Source organism: Acanthisitta chloris, unplaced genomic scaffold, assembly GCF_000695815.1.
Source record: "Acanthisitta chloris isolate BGI_N310 unplaced genomic scaffold, ASM69581v1 scaffold4093, whole genome shotgun sequence".
Lineage (NCBI taxonomy): Eukaryota > Metazoa > Chordata > Aves > Passeriformes > Acanthisittidae > Acanthisitta > Acanthisitta chloris.
The window spans coordinates 8,161-28,883 of NW_008663071.1; the positions used below are offsets into that span (position 1 = coordinate 8,161).

The following is a 20,723-nucleotide window of genomic DNA, read 5'->3' on the forward strand; positions in this document are numbered from 1 at the left end:
ACCTACTGTCTTTCAGTTTGAAGCCATTCCCTCTTTTCCTGTCATTCCATGCTCTTGTCTTGTAAATAGCTCCACCTTTCGTGCAGTGGCAGATACCATGCTGTATGTTCAGTTATTGGAAACTCAAGAGCCTTGGTGCAACATCTGATCAGGGTTAGGGAGGGAAGAAACCCAAGTGCTGCCAGGTACCTAAAGGACAAATTTCCACCTCACAAGACAAAAAATATTTGTCAGCTGAACATAAAAATGAAAACATAGCCCAGGCAGACATTTCCTAACATTAGAGTGGCAGATACCATGCTGTATGTTCAGTTATTGGAAACTCAAGAGCCTTGGTGCAACATCTGATCAGGGTTAGGGAGGGAAGAAACCCAAGTGCTGCCAGGTACCTAAAGGACAAATTTCCACCTCACAAGACAAAAAATATTTGTCAGCTGAACATAAAAATGAAAACATAGCCCAGGCAGACATTTCCTAACATTAGAGTTCAGCTGATCATACCTTGGCAAGTATCACAAACTGCCAGAAAACCCAAAAATGGGTCACAGGTATTTCTTTAATTGGAGTAGCTGGGTAGATTGTGAAACATGAAGCAGAAGTGCTCAAGAGGCTTTGATTCATGTGCTGGTGGCTTCAAACCAACAGAGGGGACGTTTAGATTCAATATATGGAAGAAATTCTTAGCTGTGACAGTCATGAGGCACTGGCACAGGTTGCCCAGAGAAGCTGTGGCTGCCCCACCCCTGAAGTGCTCGAGGCCAGGCTGGATGGGACTTTGAGAACCTGGTCTAGTGGAAGGTGTCCCTGCTCATGGAAGGGGCTGGATCAAGACGGTCATAGTATCTTGCATTAATGTCTTACCAGCCTTCTGCACCTTTTTTGAGACAGCATAATGTCTGACAGAGGGGCAAAGCCTCTTAATCCCCAGAGGTATAAACTGGAGCCACAAAAGAGCTTCCATATATTACCATAGCGTTAAGTTCAGACAACAAAAAAAAATTAGCAGTAGAGAAACTATGATTAGCAAAGTAAATACTGCAAGAGTATCTGAGTCTAAATCAGGACTATAGCACACAGATTTACAGCCTCTGGCCATACAAATTTCATGCCTTAACAACATGCCTATGCTGCTAATTTCTTTGCATGAACATTAGTATGATGCCCAAAGTGATGTTTTGTTTGCCCTACAACATCAGGGCTTGCAAAACAGCCCCAAATATTTGCCAATGCGCAAAGATGTGATAGTGTAGTAAGATTTTTCACTTAGATAAAGCTTATGTTGTTATTTTCCCATGGGAACACATTCTGTTACGTCTGCTAAACTAGATACTGGCTGAAGATTAAATTTGTGAACAACAACGTGCAAGATTTGAAAATTCTGCTTTCCCAATGTACATTCCCAGACACGGTATTAAAAGGCCAGTACTGAGAAAGCTGCAGTCAGACATGTACTGACGCTACAGGGCTCGGGGGCAAGGTGTATGCAGGAGGAAAAAGAGTTTCACCCTTTCAGCTACTGACATGGCTGTAGCACCAGGATCAAATTTGTATGAACATGCTCCCATAGGGCCAGGGATGAAGAAGCTTCTTGAAGTTTTCTTTTACTTGCCAACCTCTTCCTTGCATGTCCCCTTGGATATAGGTGGAGGAAGGAAGAAAAATTTCTATCTGCACTGCAGCTTGTAAGCAGAAAGTGAAAGAAGGCTTGGTAAGAGACATTACTTTTTATTTCTTTATGTTCCTTTGAAGAATCCATTACTGGTATATAATACATGTGATTTCAGCTGTTCTAATTTTTTAATAAATCACTTAATAAAGGACAGGCCTTGTCAGAGGTCAAATAAAATCAGTCAGCTGCTATCCTGCAAAAAATACCAGTGCGCTTGGAAAACAGAGGCAGGCTTCAAAAAGGCTGGAACAACATCCAGCCACAGACCACACTGAAAATAATACAGAGATTCTCATATTGAAATAATGGACTTGTTAACTCCATAATAATGGAACACCTCTTTAAAACAGGCCGTGTACTTGTATTTCGTTAAGCCTTACAGACCGTGAAAAGTAGCTCAGAGCCACCACAACACTCCTAGTGTGGGTGCCCTGTGGCAGGCTGCTTCTAGAGAAAACAGCATACAACACAAACCTGTTGTGCTTCACCACAGCAGGCAAGACTGTGTCATATGCAGCTAGAAATCTTAACATGGGTATTAAAATAACAAGTGAAAATAATGCAATATGTTGACATATAAGGCTGCAGGTTAAATTCAATAGGAAATATTCTGTTAGTTCTATGCATCCAAAACACAGTAGTATTTCATGTTAACCTTTTTGTTAGTAGAGTTACAAGCACTTTAGTGAAGCTGAACAATTTTTATGAGTTACATGAACTTCTCTGAATTCTTCCACAGTATTCCTGCTCTTCCCTTCCTGAAGGATATTTCTCTGCTGTCTCTAGACGCTAAGTCCACCTACCTTTTCACCCTTCACCTTTACCTGATGCTGGTCTGTCCAATTTTCTAAGGGACGTTAGAAATGCAAACAGAATATGGGAATAATTAATGCCTGTATTTTAAAGATATAAAGCGACAAAAAAAGAAAAGACATATAGAGACAATTCTAATAGTTAAAATGAGGCTGTGACCGTTTTTTTACTAGCTTGTGCCATGGGTCATCACAATCATTCACTGACAAGCTTAGTTCACTTTCATTTAAAAAAGAATCAACACCAAAATCCCAGGCCTAAGTTTCAAGTAGTAATTAGAGAGAAAAGAAGGAAGAAAAATTATTAAGAAAATTAGTGTCAAAAAATACATTGCAGGAATCTTCTGTCAATTTTTATCAATTGTATTTTGGAATAAATGTCAGACCTTTTTAACAAACACCTGTTCTGTTTTCTCACAAAATCCACATAGGCAGCTGTTACAGCTGTATAAACTACAGAAGTACTGAGAGCAAGAAAGTGAGAGACACCAACAGCAATGCTGGAAAAAATGCCAGAGGAAGAGAATTTAAACAAACCTGTATCAGCACTCATTTCATCTAGTAGCCCTCTGGTTCGCCAGGTAGATCCTGAGTCTTGATTTCCTAAAGAATTATTGTGCTCTTGAACTACTGCAGCTGCCAAGAGATTGTCCACATTTACCACTTCCGGGTCTGAGTTTGTGTCCGACAGATCGTAGTGAGCCAAAACGGGGGGTCCATCTGCAGGAAAGAAAAGCAGTGTGAATTAGAACTCAAGCACAGTGTGAAAGACACCTCTAAAAGTGCAAATAATCTGTTTAAGGATTAATGCAACATCCTACATGAAGCTCATAGTTTATAGTCGTAAATTTTATGATTAAACTTCAGTTAATGAACATAGTCTGATATTACAGAGACATTTTAACATACATCATATACAGAAAACACAAATGTAAGAAAACCACGTTTATCAAAGTATCAGTTATTTCTGTATTGCCTTCTACATTAACACAAGGACATCTCCATATCTGATGGCATTACATTTACAATCTTCAGAGGATAAAACCTCCAGCTTTAAATAAAAATTACTAAGTTACAGGACATTAAATTTGGCAGATGAGATATTTATCTAGAGAATTTTACAGAAGTGACAGTTTACATTACTTTAGGGCTGATTGAATAAAACTAACTTTTTAATATAGCTGATCCAGTGGCAATAAATTTAACATGAGGAAACTTTCCTGTTGTAGCATTTACCTGTCAAGGGCAAGTAAATTTTTCAAAACAGCAATGTTTTTTGGTGGGTTTTTTTTAAAAAGCAAGAATCACAAGAAACAAAACAATAATGCGCAGTGATAAATATGCTTTTCATTCAATATGATTACCATATGCATTTTTTGCCACCATAATGAAGGAGGGAAAGGGCAATAAAACTGCTTACTTGATTCTGAAATCTGCTCTTGAGGAGTAACAAAAAGTTTTTTCGATCCATTTTGTCAGGATCAACTAAATTCTTTGTGGTGAACAAAATTGCTTAAAATTGGAAAGCATGCTAGAAACAGAAGAGGCTCAGGAAAAAAAAACCCAGGCAATTCAAGACAAAGATTAATATGGCAGCACAGAGAATGGATAAATACTGTAATTCTGAAAGGACACGTGTGTTTTAACTCAAATGTCTTGCCCCAGCTACAGCTTAGTGACTCAGAGGGGATGAAAGTGCTTGGAGTTTCCCCTCCCAAAATGAGAGGATCAAAACTTTCTTTGGGCCAAGGCTTCATCCACAAAATCAAGGATGAAACACAAACACAGGTTGGGCCAAAGTTCAGCAGCTTTGCTACTACAATTCTTTAACCACAAGGAGATTCTGGCAGTTTGTGTGTCTGCAGGACTTTTTTGTTAGGGATGTATGGAGGGTATAACTTGTATGGGATAATATAAAATAATCAAATTAAGAACATGTTTAGGAAGACAAGGCTTTTGGAGTGAGAAAGCGATGAAAGAAATACTCAAAAGTCATAAAGAATAAAATGAAAAGTCTTTTCAGGAAGAACTGGTTTCTTTTATGAGTGCTGACTGCTGAAGACAGAAAGAGCATGAACTACAAGTTTCAAATTTGCTTCTCTGATAAGATATTTCTTTGAGGTTTTTAGAGTGGGGATTTTTGTTTTGGTTTTGAGGGTGGTTTTTTGGTAACTTGGTGCCTGAAATATAATGCAACTCATTATTTTCAGAAACAGCTGTTTTGTCATGAGCAACACATTTCATTAAAGAGTGACATATTGCTTAACTCGTATTAAAGATCAGTTTTGCAACAAGGTATTAAGAAATTCACAAAATATTTCCAATCAGACCTGCTCCCAAACCAACAATTTCATGAAACAATGTTATATTACAAACTTAAAACAGACCCAACAAAAATAAATGAGTAGTTAAATGCCAATGCATTAAAGACCAAACTGTTTGCAACCTGAAACGCTGATGATTATGACTGGAACAGAAGTCCTGATAATTAACTGAAAGGCAATCTTTGTCTTTTTAAAAGGCAATTACAAAATAATGGAATACCAAGTTCAAAATGAAGCTGGCTGATGTTCAGTTAATTATTTGTGACAGCTGATGATTAAATTACATGCAGAAGTTATGACTGGACTGCATCACAAGAAGCATGTTTTCTTTCAGTCTTATCATCAGAGTTCAGTGTGAACATATACAATGGGAGCTATAAACATAAACAGTCAAGTGCAGAAGATACGAGGGTCAAGTACAATATTGACTATTTGACCATTTTTTCAATGGGTTATCTAAAATTTCTAGAGCTCTGGACTGTTCCTTCAGGCCTTTGTTTCTCTCACTTCTTACTGAGATCTCCAAAAGCAGAAATGAAATTTGATTTTTAGATAGACATGTCTACATGAGTAAAACTGTATTTCGACAAAAGGCACCAATAGTCTCAAGTCAAAATTGTACCACTCCTACATGTATAATCATGCAAAAATATATAATAAATGTATATACATGCAGAGTGATATCTCATCACCTACCCATAGAAATAACTTGTGTGAAAGTCTTCATCAGTAGGAAATACAAGCATAAACTTGTTATCTGTAGCTCCACTCTTGTATCTTCCACACTTCCAAACAGCACACCTTATAACTTAGCTTAAATTTAGTATACATCAAACAGACAAAAATATTTTCAATATAATTTATGTACTGTAATTATATTTGTCAGTGTAATAGCCACTAAATTAACAATCTGGAAAAAGCCCCCAAACAAACTGCCTATTTACAAACAATCAGAGCAGAGATCTTGCTTTTCTCAGCCTTGCCTTTCAGGATCAGATTTAGAAATGCAAGGCCCCTAACACCAGGTTTATCCGTACCTATTGTCAGTAAATAACAAAGCCAAGATAATGGCCAGGACACTGCAACAAATCCTCAGATTCCAAGCACTTATAAAAGAAGAAATAAGCCATAACGCTTACACACGTTTAAAAAAAGACCCCAAACAATAAATTGCAGACAACTACAACTAGATGAAAGCTGCATTGAAGGCATATTAAAATAAAAATCCTCTAAAAATCCTCTGTTCCCAAAAGCCCATTGTCTTTTCGGCGCTACATGAATGGAGCAGGAGCAGTTAAAATTTTGGAAATAAATAATATTTCCCTAGCCAACTATGTGATCATCCAATGATGTGATGCAAAATGAATGTTTGGTGCCAAGAAATAAGGACATTTGGCTTCAACTAGGAAATAAAGTTTAAAAATATTTTCAGGTTGAAAAGGTAAAAGGATTTAACTGCAACCATAGCTGTAATTTACCATCTTTTCTTTATAAAAGAGACACCCCTTGTAATTACTGACTGACACAGGATTTCAACAGACTCAAAAAACAGACATCAAGACAAACCAAAATTCAACATAGAACAATCAGGAGGTTCCCTAATTGTACTGGTCAGTAATTTTAGCAATCTGCTTAAGAAAAATTGCATCTTTTCAGAAGCCAAGGTATCTGGAAGATGTACATTTCCCCGGTGACAAGCATTAGTTAATTTCTAAAGCAATATATGCTTGAAAAAGGCAAGGCTGAATGTTAATAAGTACCAGCAGCAAAATACAGCTGTTGACATTTAATGCTAACAAGGGGAGGGAAGGAAAGTCTGCTTTTTTTTTTTCTATTTTTCAAGAATTCAGAGGCAGAGGTCATCATGGGGACAGCATTTCCAAGTGTCCAATTCTCCCTTAATTTACACAGCTCATCAAAACTAATTCCACTCAGAACAACTGAATCAGGAGTCACATGCACAAAAATCCATGTCTACACATATCAACTTCATTTTAAGTTTGCGACATAGAAAATTCAGTGATTTCTGATCTCCTTTTCATAGAACCACATCTCAACACACGGAGGTCTAAACTGTGTTGTAAGATCCACATTCCTATTATCCCTTACCTCACTGTAACAGCAGTACAAGCGAAAAGGGGGAATCAACCATAAAATTTCAGGCAGGGTAAAAGCAGCTATTCTGTAAGAAGCACTGTCCCTTTGCACTGCAAGAGTTATGTATCACTGCAAAGGAAACACAACCAGGTGGCAGAACCTGCATGGGGAATTTAGTCCTTCTAGATCTATGGAGTCAGACTGAGAGACCCAGGGTTGTTCAGCCTGGAGAAGAGAAGGCTTCAGGGAGACGTCAAAACCCCTTCCAGTGCCTAAAGGGGGTCCAAGAGAGCTGGAGAGGGGCTTTGGACAAGGGCCTGGAGTGACAGGACAAGGGGGAATGGCTCCACGCTGATGGAGGGCAGGATTAGATGGGATATTTGGAATAAATTCCTGACTGTGAGGGTGCTGAGGCACTGGCACAGATTGCCCAGAGGAGCTGTGGCTGTCCCATCCCTGGCAGTGTTCAAGGCCAGGTTGGATGGGCCTTGGAGCAACCTGGTCTAGTGGAAGGTGTCCCTGCCCACGGCAGGGGGATTGAAACTAAATGATCTTCAAGGTCCCTTCCAACCCAAACCATTTTAGGATTGTAGGTCATTGTATCTCTTGAGCTTTCTTACATTTACACACGTAATGCTGGTCTCCACCTCAAGTCCCTCACACAGTAGCCAGAGAGAGAAGTTCAGAGTCAGGTAAAGTCAGCCCATAAACTGCGGCCTGGAGCATCACCAACTCCTCCCCTTCCCCAGTAAACAGAAAGACCTTAGATACTACCTAGCCAAGGCACGTGACTTTTACAGTCCTCAAGTTTAGCAAGATGAATTTCTGCCTTAGGAACAGGATTTAAACTCTGCTATGTTTTCTCTACAAGTAGTGGAAAGAGACTGAAATCTCCAGAGGACTACCCCAATTAAAATAATTTCAAAATTAAAAGCCTAATTTTGGTGGTTTGAATTGCCCTCTGGAGTCACCAGTGTCTCTGCAATGAAGAGACCCAGAGCCATATTTAGGTGTGAATATCACCCTAAGCTTTAAGACACACAGAACAGGTACCATAATAACAGCAATAATGATTACAGCACTTTGTTCTTACAAAAAGGCCTTCCATCAGTGGATCTCCAAGAGCTCCGAGCTGGTTATTAACCTCCTTTGGCCTATGGGGGAAACTGAGGCAGGCAGAGATCTGCAGCATGCTCAAGGCTAACAAGCAGGGGAGCTCAGCTTTGCTGAAAACAACACTTCCCCTCAAATTAGCTAGCTATTTTTAACTACTGAGTTTTTGGGCAGTTTAAAAATAGCGTTTAGGAATGCTTTTGTGAAACATGGTAATGCTAAAAAGGCTGCACAAGAGGTAACTGCAAGTCTGAGAAGAAACTGCTTCTGCCAGCCTCACCTGGACATCTTTATTGTGAATGTGGGCACTGATGCTCTTGATCCCAGCACTCTAAATTGCATTTACTTCTATACAACAAAAGAGAATTCTGAGACATTTTAAGATAATAAGAATGCCCTCGTTTACACCTGGCACTTAAATTTCAGAGATAACTCCATTTACTTCAAAATTACACAAAACATACAAAGGACTTTAAAACCTATATAAATTTTAAGATCAAATCATTACAGTAATTGAAACAATCATATTTTGTGTGCCAAAACCTAAAATATTTATGCTAGTCATTTACCAAAATAGTTTTACAGTATAGACACATCAGTAACTGACCCAAACAGAAAGTAGTGATATACAAGTCTATAGGCTGAAGGGACAGTCTTTTTTCACATAAGCAGTACAAACCTGGTATGAATTAAAACATGACCCAGAGCTGCCATTTCAAAAGTATGTGTGTTTCAAATGATACAGACTAGCTGAACCCTGAAACAATTCCCAAAGGAGGATGGGGAGCATGAGATCTGTGCTCTTTTATAGTGTTCAGCCACATGAAATGCTTCATTGAGATTTATATTTATTTCTTTATTCCAGGTTACAGTAGCTACATTTTAAAATTTACAGGGTCAAGCAAATAATACATTGTAAATACAATAAAAAACAATAGTAGTGGAACAACGTTCTCTCTAAAATTGTAAAGTGAACTTATCAGTGAATCCACTTTCGTCACGTTTTCCTTCATTTCACACAGTAAAGCTTTTGTGTTTGGGGTTTTTTTAAAGCATAATAATAAAATAAAACCAAAACAAAATTATCAAATTATTATCTGTCCTCAGACTGGATAGTTTTTAATATATCACATGAAAAGAGATCTCAAAAATTCAAGTGTTGCTGAACAACATTAATTCTTTCAGGCTTTTTGATGACTAGATGGAAAATATCTTGGATTTGTCTTACCACATTATATATAAAGACATAATGAAGCATTTTTAATTGTGCATTAAGCAGAGGCACATGGAATATGGCTGTGGATTGAAAATATTGGGAAGTGGCAACCACTTTAGATCTCAGGATAGGATTTATTTCCTGTGACACTGCCTAACAATTCCTTAATTATGGCAGCAGATACACTAGCCAGATCTGTTCCCCAGTTTTACTTGTGAAAGTGTCTCAGGAGGGTGTTGGAAACCATCACACACACAGCCATGACAATTAAAAGAAATAAATGATTTCCTGTGTAAATACAACTTACATTAGGAAAAGGCAGCAAACACACAACCCACACACTCCCCTCTAGAAGACATCACATTTTTACAAGTACAAACTGCATCTTCCCATGGAAGGACTGATACAGCCTTCTGATGGTCCAGACTAATCCCCTGATCCATCAGTCTGTGCTTGAAATCCCTTCTAACTTAATAAGCCTATTTTCCATGTGCTTTCATTTTGCTGATCTAACATCATGAGACTAATAAAATTTGTGAGAAAGACCAATTTCTAGCTTCATGTTTTGCAAGGTACTGTCCATCTCTATCAATCAGCCTGATTATTTTAGCTTCTACAGTACAACTCACACAGTGCATTTGTTCTAACAATTCCACATGTAACTGCAGCGGTCACAGTGGAGACACCAATTATTTTTAAAACATCTACTCAACTGGCCTGAATTACACACTCTCATCAGGCAAAGACACCCCTTAAAGTCAGCTGAAGGGTTCTCTGGCCAGAAACTGCAGAGTAAGTTCAATTTTTAATGAGGTGAAATGCTAGCTCCATTTAAACCAGTAGAAAATTTCTACTCATATCAATGAGGCTAGGATTTAATTTCTTAATGCCCTTGAAATATTATTTTAAAAAAAGATATTTACAGTATGTGGATACAGAAAGAGACAAAATATATTAACAAGATAAATCAGTGATAACAAATATATTTCAATTTGTAATATAACTGCCAAATACAACTCCATTTCATTGAAGTTAAGATTGGTTTTCCAGTCTTAACCCTAGCAGCTCAGATAAAAAAGCCTAGCAATCCTGCACATACACTAAAAGACACTGACCTTCAAAAATAGAGATGTTTCTGCCTGAATTATTTTGTACTAATACTGTTAAATACCAAGGATTTCACTTTTTTTCCTCTATTTCTTCCCTGCTCAGTTATTTCTGCAACAGAAAAGGTTACATTACCTTAACCTGAATTTGGTTTATGTTACTTTTTTTTTCTAAATAAAACCTAACCATTCAGATGTTTTATCTGAAGCAAAACCACAAATCCTCAGAAAAATCAGTGAAGGGTGAAATTTCCTAAAGACCTTCCTTAGCACACCCCACGGGAGGGAGTGAAGCAGCACAAATACCTGGGTAAGAACCTGCATCCAAGCCTGCAAAAACACTGCACACAGAAGCCCCAGGACTTCCAAGGACCCTTAAAAAGGGATCAGTTCTAGGGGGAAATCCTTTACTTTTTCATTTACTGAACTGTCAGTTTGACGTTTAGTGAAATTTCAACGGAACCTTTACATAAAGACATACTTATTTTGTCATTGCACAAAAAATGTGAACCAAGTAGCTCTATTTCACCTGCTGCTAAATCCCAACTCTGCAGACATACAGGTGTTCCACTGCTCCTAACCTGAAACGGTTGCCACACTGCAAACACGTAGTTCACTATTTAAAATGACAATATAGGAACGCGAAACAGAGAAGCTGTGGCTGCCCCATCCCTGGAAGTGTTCAAGGCCAGGTTGACTGGGGCTCTGAGCAACCTGATCTAGTGGAAGGTGTCCCTGCCCATGGTTGAGGGTTGGAATGGCATGAGCTCTTAAGGTTTCTTCCAACCTAAAACATTCCATGATTCTATGAACAGGCCAGTTAAGTTTAAACTGGCACCATCATCCCTAGAATTACACTGGCCTACCCCAACTCCATGTATCTTTTTCAAACCATAAGTAAAATGCTTTAAAGTATCTAGAAAGTTTCTTTACAGCATTCTGAAGTACAAAACCTCAGGCAACTAGAGAAATTGAAATGATCATCTGTGATTTTCTCCATGTCTGTACAAAACTCCTACTGATTTCTCCACTATTTGTTAGATTTGGTGGTTTTGAAGTAATTTCATAAGATGTGAACAAACATTGAAAACGTAACCCTGGGTTGGAAAGTAGGTGAGTTTCCTTCTGATAATCCTAAAATAGTCTTAAATAAGTGAGATTGCTTTCATGAAATACAGAATATGTAAGATTAAAACCTATGTTAAAATTTCAGCTGAAGAAATTTTAACTCCCTGAAAGTTTCCAGTCAAAGCCCTTTGGAAATAAGAACTAATAATGGAAATCATGACAAACTTAACTGCAGCCATGTAATATAGTAAAAATATTCCCAGGAGAAAAAACAATAAAAATCAGAAACTATGTATTGGGAATCTATTTTCTCAAAGAGATGCTGAAGGCTGTCACACACTTTTAAAACAGAGATTCATCACTGGTATTGCTATCTGAGAGTTGGTTTCTTCAGGGCTCTTCATCTCTCAGACTCACAATGCAAGCAAGAAAAGAAGTGCTCCCGTTTAGATGGCATAGGCTGCCAAATGCTTCAGCAGGTAGGATATACTACCCCTGAACAACAGACAGGTGGGGTCCCCCCTCAGCTTCAGGCCAAACATACTTCCTCACATCGAAAACCTGCTCATGGAGCAGATACCAAGCTATATAAATGAACACACACTTTCCATTTCAAAGGAGATGGTTTATGGCAAAGCTGAAGATGTGGCTCCAGTTTTGAGGCAAGTAGAAAGAGTGACATAAGAAAATAATATTTACCATTTACAAAACAATTTACAACCAGTGACCTTGCACAGGTTTTTTTAACACTAGGTAGCTTTTGTGGGGAACTGAAGTTAAAATTATACCTCATGTGAACTATTCCCTCAGTCTTCTGGGTGCCTTAGGATAATTTCATCCTAGAAAGAGTACAGCTTTAAAGACTGTATGTTCAACTGATGTCAAACTCTGCTTTTTCTTTCACATTCACAGCTGCTTGCATTGAAAATAAAACTTCACAGTAATGCGTAAGAATAAAAGGTTTTAATTTTTGTCTGTAGTAACTAAATACACTTTATCTATTAGTAGACTGAATTATTTCAATATTTATCTCAGGGTTTGTTTTTTTTTAAAAGGTTACCTGACCAAAATATTGAAGATTAGCAGAATTTTCACTGGCTACATCCCTAACAAAGTGATTATCCATTTATGAGATCTGTATGTAAATGTGTTTCAGTCTGAGAGAAAAGTAACTTCAACATACAAAATTTATTCTGAAATACTTAATTGCTCCATATATACTATTTCCAAAAAAAGTTAAGGGCGTACTTACAAATATACACATTAAAAGAAACCAGTCACTGCAAAAAGCTGCTTCTGCATGCAGTAGAAGACTTGTAAAGTTGTCATGCTTCACCATATGCTGCTCTTATCATCATCATCAAGGTATTTCATGTATATATATGTGTGTGTATATATATAAAATCTATGAACACCAGAAGGATCCAGTTTGATGGGCTTTTTTTTTATATCAGCAAATACCCTTCCCTGAAAGGTCTTGTATTTTAAACAGACGAGGACAATTTTATTAAATTGCAATCAAACATAGAACAACTCATTTAACTTCTAACAGCAATGCACACAATTTCAGACAAGGGAGTTTCCTAACATGTTCATATCAAAATCTTTGGATCAAAATTATGCCTGAAGGTGATTGGAAAGAATTTATCACAGTACTTAAAAATTATCTCCTGCATGGTCTTTCAAGCAGTTATTCTGAAAATATTGCAGGTCTCTAACCCGTTTTTTTTTTTTAATGAGGGCATCACATAATGCAAATTAAAAAAGTCCAGGACAAGAATAATGTTAAAACAGCAGAGTTAGTATTACACTGATAAGAAGCAGCATTTTTTGAGTTCCTGTTACAGGTTTGATCCAAAATGACATAAATTGATGGAAAAACTCCTGCTGACTTCAGGGGAGGGAAAAAAAGCCAGACCTACAGAATATACTGTAGATACTTCCAAAAGGAAAAAAAGAAATTGCACTAAAATAATAATGAAAAACGTGACTGTGGTTTAAAAATCAAAGTAACAAAGCTAAAGGAGACCTACGGTGTTCTCTTTACTTAAATTATAATTATGCAGGCTTTCAATTTCCATTTTAAGGATTTTAACTTTTAGGAAGTTCTCCCTGATGATAAACAAACATTTTTGGTAGCTGCAGAGAAGTTACTTCACATGAAGAAAGGCATTAACGCAGAGGTGATTAAAAAAAAATCCCTGTGTGTAGCAATAATTGTAAGAATTAAATAGAGATTTCTAATATACTGTTTAAATTACCTACTTTAAGCACCATCATAGTTTCAAGCCTGCTTATTAGTATAAAAAATCCACACAACAGCAAATTCTGGTATTACTTAAATGAAACTAATGCTTTTACATTCCCCATCACAAGTAAATAATGATTTCAAACATGGTTCTGCCTGACCCAGACCAGCAACCCCTACCTTCAGACCACCACAGTGTTTACTTAACTGACTGACAAGCCTTCCTTTAAATTCCTGTGCCCTGTGCCAAGGCACAATCCATCCCCAACAGCTGCTTCTCTGAGGGCAGCTGGCACTAATTTTATTCCAGCATGAAGGATGCAGATTGGATATATATACAGGAGGAAGCAGTGGTGGTTTGTGTGCACAGGTCACCCATGCACACACGGTTGGGTGGGAGTTATTTCACCTCACTTCAGCCAAAAGTTAATCTCTTCTAAACAGTAGATAAGAGAGGTTTTAACAACTAATGGAAGAGAAAGACACTGCTGGAAGGTATCCTTGGTAGGGGCTTCTCTCTTCCCAATAACTCAGAAGGGAACAGCAAACTAGACACCTGAAATTAGCAGAGATGAATTCCACCCAAACCAAACACATAGATATGTATACATGCACCTATTTGTGCACACATTGTAAGACAGTTTGCTTCCATAAATATGCCATGTGCAACACAGCAGTGACATTAAGAAAAACTCTGGACAGAAAATGAACTACTAAATGGGAGACAAAAAATATAATCCTTTGCGCACTGTTGTTATATATTGCTAAATTTTTAGGGTGAGCTTACTTATTAATTCCACCTAAAAATGAAGAAAAATCTTGTTGACATGCTCAAGCAGCACAACATGGGAGCAAACAGAGTTAAGGAAATTTTATGAGTCTGTATCTAGTCTGAGTCTCTAGGGTACTTCACCTCTTTAAATATAAAACTTATTTCCTCATATAAATGTTTTAACATGCAAAAAGAGTATCTGCATGAATCCCCTGAATGCTCCTACTGTAGCAACCATAGTGCTACTGCCTTTGAGGTCTCTAAACAAGGATTCTAAGTTATATTTTCCCAAGTTTGGTGATTAAAGCTTAGGGTGGTTCCCTCACACCTTTAAAGGTGTTTATATGTGTGTGCTGGCACATGCACTTGGGTATACCGTTGGTGGTTTTAAACTACATATATTCTCTCTAAATTAAAAAAACCCAAACACTACCAAGGTAATAAAACCCAAAAGAGGAAACAAAAACATATACCAAGAGAAAAACAAACCTTGTTTTTAGCATAATCCAAAATAACATCAAGATTGCAAAGATCAGATTTTATTTTTTTAAGTTTATGATTGATTCATATCAGGCTCTGCCATATTCCCGTTCTCTGGAAAGATAGGTGGAAAATTGTTATTAAAAGTTACTGGAAACTCTAGCGTAGCATTGACATTTTGATAGCCCACATAGGAATTAAACGACTGCTGTGGAAGTACTTGGCTATCAGGCATCTGTATGAAAGCCCCTGACTGTGTGGTAGTGGGGATTCTTTGGCCAACTAGTTGAATTTTAGGCTCCCTGGGCTCCAGTTGTTGCTTGCTTTCTTCATCCGTGTCAAGATGGGTTAGCTTTTCTATCCACATGCGAAATTTCTCCTCTGTCTGCCTCTGCATCTCGGCAAAGCAGTTCATGGCCTCTTCCAGGACATTGCCTATGCAGTTCCTATCCCACACGGTGCCCCTGTCAAGCAATCTTGGAATTTCCCTGGTCGCTCCTCCAGATCCCCCAGCACGACTGAAGCCAGCTTTAAAGACATTGAGGCCATTTGATAAGACATCATTAAGTATGAACATAATATTTTTTATTAAGGCATGTTAACTCAGGAAAACAACTTGTCTAATTCTGTCCCTTGGAATTGACAACAGGAAAGGAATTACCAAATATTAACCAAGAGTATTACTGTCAAAAACCCCCACATTTTAGAGTCACTGAGGTTATATCGGAAATTTTGGCTTTAAATTTATTTTTATTCTAGATAGCTCAGTTCTGTAACAAAGGTCTCTTTTTTAATAAACAAAATTACTCCAACTCCCTTACAGTTTCTTTTTTGAATTCACCTGAAAGTTTCAAAAACATTATACAATAACATGTTTAGTTCTGTTAGGCTGTGATCCAAAATGCTGTTAACTGATATACCTGAATAATTACATGCATTTTACTTACATATTTGAACTCTTTTATAACAGCCTGTTAAACACAGACAAAATTGTACATGAAATAACAGAGATAAAGGCTGATTAAGTGACTGCAGCATCTAAAGCAGCCGAGCCCAAAGTTCTTGGTCTAATTTTGGAAAACACTGAACACTGATGAAGAGAACACATAACAAACACAAACATGCAAACATATGCGAGTGTTATGCTAACACATGAGGTGAGCACAATCCCTGCCAGGTGTGAGGGACATGGCTCCATCACAGGGGCAATCCACACAGCAGTGACAGTGACCAGCCTCACACCAGCTAGGAACCATGTCCTTCATCGGCATTTTTACTGTTAGTCCTAGGCAAGGCAGAAAACTGGGCATACTTGGGAGGAAATTGTTCTCCTTCCTGCTACCCATCAAAAAGACTGTGAAAATGACAAGCTTCGGGATTATCAAGCACTTCATCAGCAAGAAGAGAAGACCATCCTCATTACCTTACTCTGCATATCAATAACAAAAGGCAGTGATATCTGTATGTTTAAGTTTGGAGTTTACTTAGGAATCATCTAAGAAGCAATAAAGCCCCAAGAAAACAAAGCTCTGTACCTGCTTGAGGAATCATAAACAGTATGTACATGCCACCCAAACACACAAATGTTACCTAAGGTAATTCCAGAACAAGACAAGCATCACATTAAACTACACAAAGCAGCAATAGAACCTGACCATTTAATATGTAAATGTGAAACTTGTAGCATCCTCTAACTTCAGAATAATAGAAAATACCCCAGGAGTAGGAGAAATCATTGCACAACCTAAGCAAATATTTACTAATAAAAACATAAGGCACTAAATCTTTATTGGGATTTCACTGTGTACATGAAATTACAGTATTAACACATTCTTTTAGGAGCTATTTAAATGAGGTATACCTAAGTCCTTCAGTAACAGCTAAAGAAAGCTTATGATTATTCTCTTATTTCTGAGCAGTAACAAAGCTACTGTAGGGGGCCAAAAATGTTCTATTAAATCCCCTAGTTTGTAAGTCTTTCAAATTTTCATCTTTACCTATCCAACAGGCTGGAAATTCAGCATTCAGGTCCCCTGCTCAAAAATAACTACTTTATAGCAACCAATTTACATCCCTCCATCTACATTTTAACTAACATTAATTACACAAATTTCCTCCCTGAAAGAAAAGCTTCTCCTATCCATTTACTCCTAGTATTTAACATCCAATATATCTTGTTGATTTGTCCTTAGTCAGAGATCTTATCCTGAAATCAAGGATAAGTCTTTCTAATTTCAACAGGCTTACAAATATATGATGTTAAATTTTTAATTGATGGTCATCTGTGAGACAATGTACCTAGGTTTTTAAAGTTAAGTATGAACTAGCATAGTCAAAGTGGCAAAATTTTTTGTAAACTGAAGAAACTAGGTATTGAAATACATATTACCCTGCAATACTATTTTTTAAAGGCATCATTCTTAGTGTATATACAATTTACAGTAGCAGCAAAACAACGTTTCAAATTGTTCCCTTGTAGTTGTTATAACAAGTCTTGTTCAAACTTCACTACAGGGTCAAAAAAAAAAAGTCAAGCCTCAAAGCGCATTTTTATATATTAAAAATGCTAGTATTTATTTAACTGGTCCCTCTTCTTTCTATAAATTTGCCACTCTATATTAGTTACACCAAGTTTAAAGGCAAAGAAATTTGCAATCACAAAGGAGTCAGAACCCAAGAGTAGTATCTTATTTTTAAGAAAATGTCACCTGCAAAGCAGCACCTAAGTGCCCCAATGCTCTCTCTTTATGGGACCTATTAAGTACTAACCAAATAACCAAATCCAAAGTTATTTAATTTAGGAAGTCTGACAACACAACAATTTAAGATATGCTTCATCTTCATTCTAACTAGCAATGCTGGAGTCCTCTGTCATTATGCTACCAACATTTCCAAACTAATATTTTACTGCAAATCATTAACAGATTTTTTTTATCAGATAAATGTAATTCTGAGTTACTTGAACCAAACTCAACCCTTTCAAGATGCTTTATCCAAGGTCTATGCACAATTATTAGGATGCATGAACCTGGTCAAGCACCTAACATGTACCATGCCAGTCTCTTTGGAATTGTGCATATTTTTCTTTTTTTTAACCAAGTGAATTGCAACACCTTTTCAACATCAACACTCAAACTTTTTGACAGTTTTTGAAAGCCTAAAACCTGAGTCACTCCATTTCAATTCAGTTTTTTGTAAGTTGGAGAAAGCACAATGGTGGTGAAATGTCAATATTTTCATAATATATCTGAATTTTTAAGAACTCCTTCCTCCTTCCAAACCAGAACTGTTTACACAGAAATAAATTTTGATTCCTAGACTTGCTCTTGAGCCAATTTCATTCAGAGTTAATTTGCAGCATCAAATGTAAAATTGTTTAAGGGAAAAACTTCCAAAAGCAGCAATTCTAGCAGAACCTGTTTCAGGACACTTATGCCATGTTTACCTGGTGTTTAAGAATGGTAATATCCTAAATGCCTACTGACAGGCTCAGTCATTAAAAGGTTAAAAAATTGCTCCTCATCTGCAATAATCCAAAAATCATGGCATTCCCCAAATTAAGGAGCCCAAGACTATGACTCCTCAGGCCAATGAAAACATTCTCAGGAGAATCCATATAGTTTCAACTGAACTTGCATTTCCACACGCAAAGTTTATTTTTATGTGGTTTTATTTTTGAAGGCTCAATATGCTGAAAGAATAATTCACACAAAATCCTGCCCACGGCACTTGGGGTAAGAAAATAACAAAGACTTAGCAGAAAAAAAATATCTTGAAGAACTCAACTTTCTTTCACTAATAACGTGACAGGAAGGCCCCTGTAACTTACTGCCTCCAATCTTAACACACACGTGTCAGAAATTTAAATGTACTGAACCTTATAACATAGGAAAATGCTAACAGCTTTGTCTAAGATGTTGAAAATTTAGGTGTGAATATAGTTTGGGCACCTGTGTAAACAAATTCGTATTTATATCCGAGAATAAGTGACCAGCTGCAATCTACAAGGACTTACAATACGGCTAAGCAGGTTTGTCATGCACTGACACATCAAGCTGAAAGCACAGCATAAGTGCAGTAATGGACAGGGCCTTACTGTAACACGGGCAAGAGTTGCGCCATGTTAGTTCTAACACAGCTGCCAAGCTGAGGTCTTTATATACTAACGCAAAGCTGGCCACTTATCTTAAGAAGATGATTATCACCACCTACTAGGATTTGACGGCACTGGCAGGAGTTCATATAGGCTTACAAAGAAAAAAACCCTGAAAATTCCAGAATTCAAAGGTAGTCCTTTCTCCCATTTACCATTTCTATGCTTTGCTGGTTTGTGAAAACGCACTGAAACCTCATAACATATTTTAAAGTTTACCCATGTCTTGTTAATATACTGCAGTCTTCAAATTTACACAGAGCTGCAGTTCTCCTGGGGTTTTCTCAAGCGTCACTCATCTAATTTAGCATGACAGCTGAGTAACGATGTCAGACGCATTACAGTTCAGTTTAAAAAACATCCTCTACCTGGTATCTCCGCAGTGATTGTCTTGCTGCTCCCTGAAACCTCTTCATCATCATCTGATGAGCTCGTGCTCGAGTCACACGTCAGGTCACTATCGCTGGTACTGCTGTCCTGCAGCAGGTTGTACTTCTTGCGCGCAGCTGCCTCCCGCTTCTGTCTCAGGAGCCGGATTCTCTCTTTGTGCTTTTGGCTTCGATGACCCTTTACCTTGGTAGCTCGACCATTCTGCTTATCGCTAGACTGTCGGTTTTTCTTGGCAGCCATTGCTGAAGTTTCACTTTCAGACCTGGATCTCCTGGATTTCCTCCCAGCTGCAGCCCCAGGCACTGCAGAAGGGTCTCCCTCCACAACAGCTTCAGCCTGACAGGGCTCATTTTCTTCTGCAGAAGACAATGTATCTGAGTCAGCCAAATGCCCACTGGAAGAAGGAGAAAGCATGCAGTGATTAGAAGAGTCACTCTCATAAGCTTGACCACCAGTTGGCTTATCACTCTCCGTAGATGCTAGCTGAGACTCTGAGGAGTCTCGCCTCAGTTCCATCAGTAAGCAAGGCATGGAAGAGAGCACCACAGAGTCTGCTGCAGTGGGCATGTTGTCTTCTTCAGTTTGTGTCACAAGTCCTATAGGTCCATCCTCATCGGGAATAGTTTCTTGCTTTTCAGAAGTCTTCGGTGGAACTTCTGAATCAACAAGTTCTTCTGCTTTACCTACTGCCTCCATCTTCATTGCAGAACAACAAGGTCCTCCTGGTCTCAAAGCATAGAGCACGTGGTCTGGAAGACCGGGTGAACTAGATGTGGACTTTAGCAACAGAGCAGCCTGCACAAGACAGAAAAAATAATTTATACAAATAACTCACTCGGCCCTGCTCTTCACAGTATTGCCTAAACAAATAATTGCTTTCAGTTACAGATGGTGTGGTTCACAGAATCCCAGAACTGTCTGGGTTGCAAGGGACCTTCAAGACCATCTCACTCCACCCCCCTGTTATGGACCAGGTTGCTTCAAACCACATCCAAACCGGCCTTTAGCACTTTCAAGAATGAGGCAGCCACAGCTTCTCCAGGCAACCTGTGCCAGTGCCTCACCACCCTCACAGCCAGGAATTTATTCCTAGTATCTCATCTAACCCTGACCTCTGTCAGTGTGAAGCCATTCTTCCTTGTCCTGTCACTCCAGGCCCTTGTCCAAAGTCCTTCTCCAGCTCTCTTGGAGCCACTTTAGGCACTGGAAGGGTCTCTAAGGTCTCCCCAGAGCCTTCTATTCTCCAGCTGGAACAATCCCAACTCTCTCAGCCTA

The 20,723-nt window shown here is 38.1% G+C and overlaps 1 protein-coding gene across 2 annotated transcripts in view; it reads right to left on the minus strand.

Annotated features, from left to right (window-relative positions):
* LOC103798560 (chromosome unknown open reading frame, human C18orf25) overlaps nt 1-20,150 on the minus strand; it is a 25,567-nt gene extending 5,417 nt beyond the window's left edge. The window contains exons 1-2 of one of the 2 annotated variants that reach the window (XM_009070833.1): nt 19,427-20,150; nt 3,019-3,201 (exon numbers count right to left, since the gene is read on the minus strand). In XM_009070833.1, the coding sequence (XP_009069081.1) occupies nt 3,019-3,201; nt 19,427-20,150 (907 nt within the window). The remainder of the gene's footprint in view (nt 1-3,018; nt 3,202-19,426) is intronic. The other variant, XM_009070834.1, reaches the window with a different exon arrangement.
* Between the last annotated feature and the right edge of the window lie 573 nt (nt 20,151-20,723).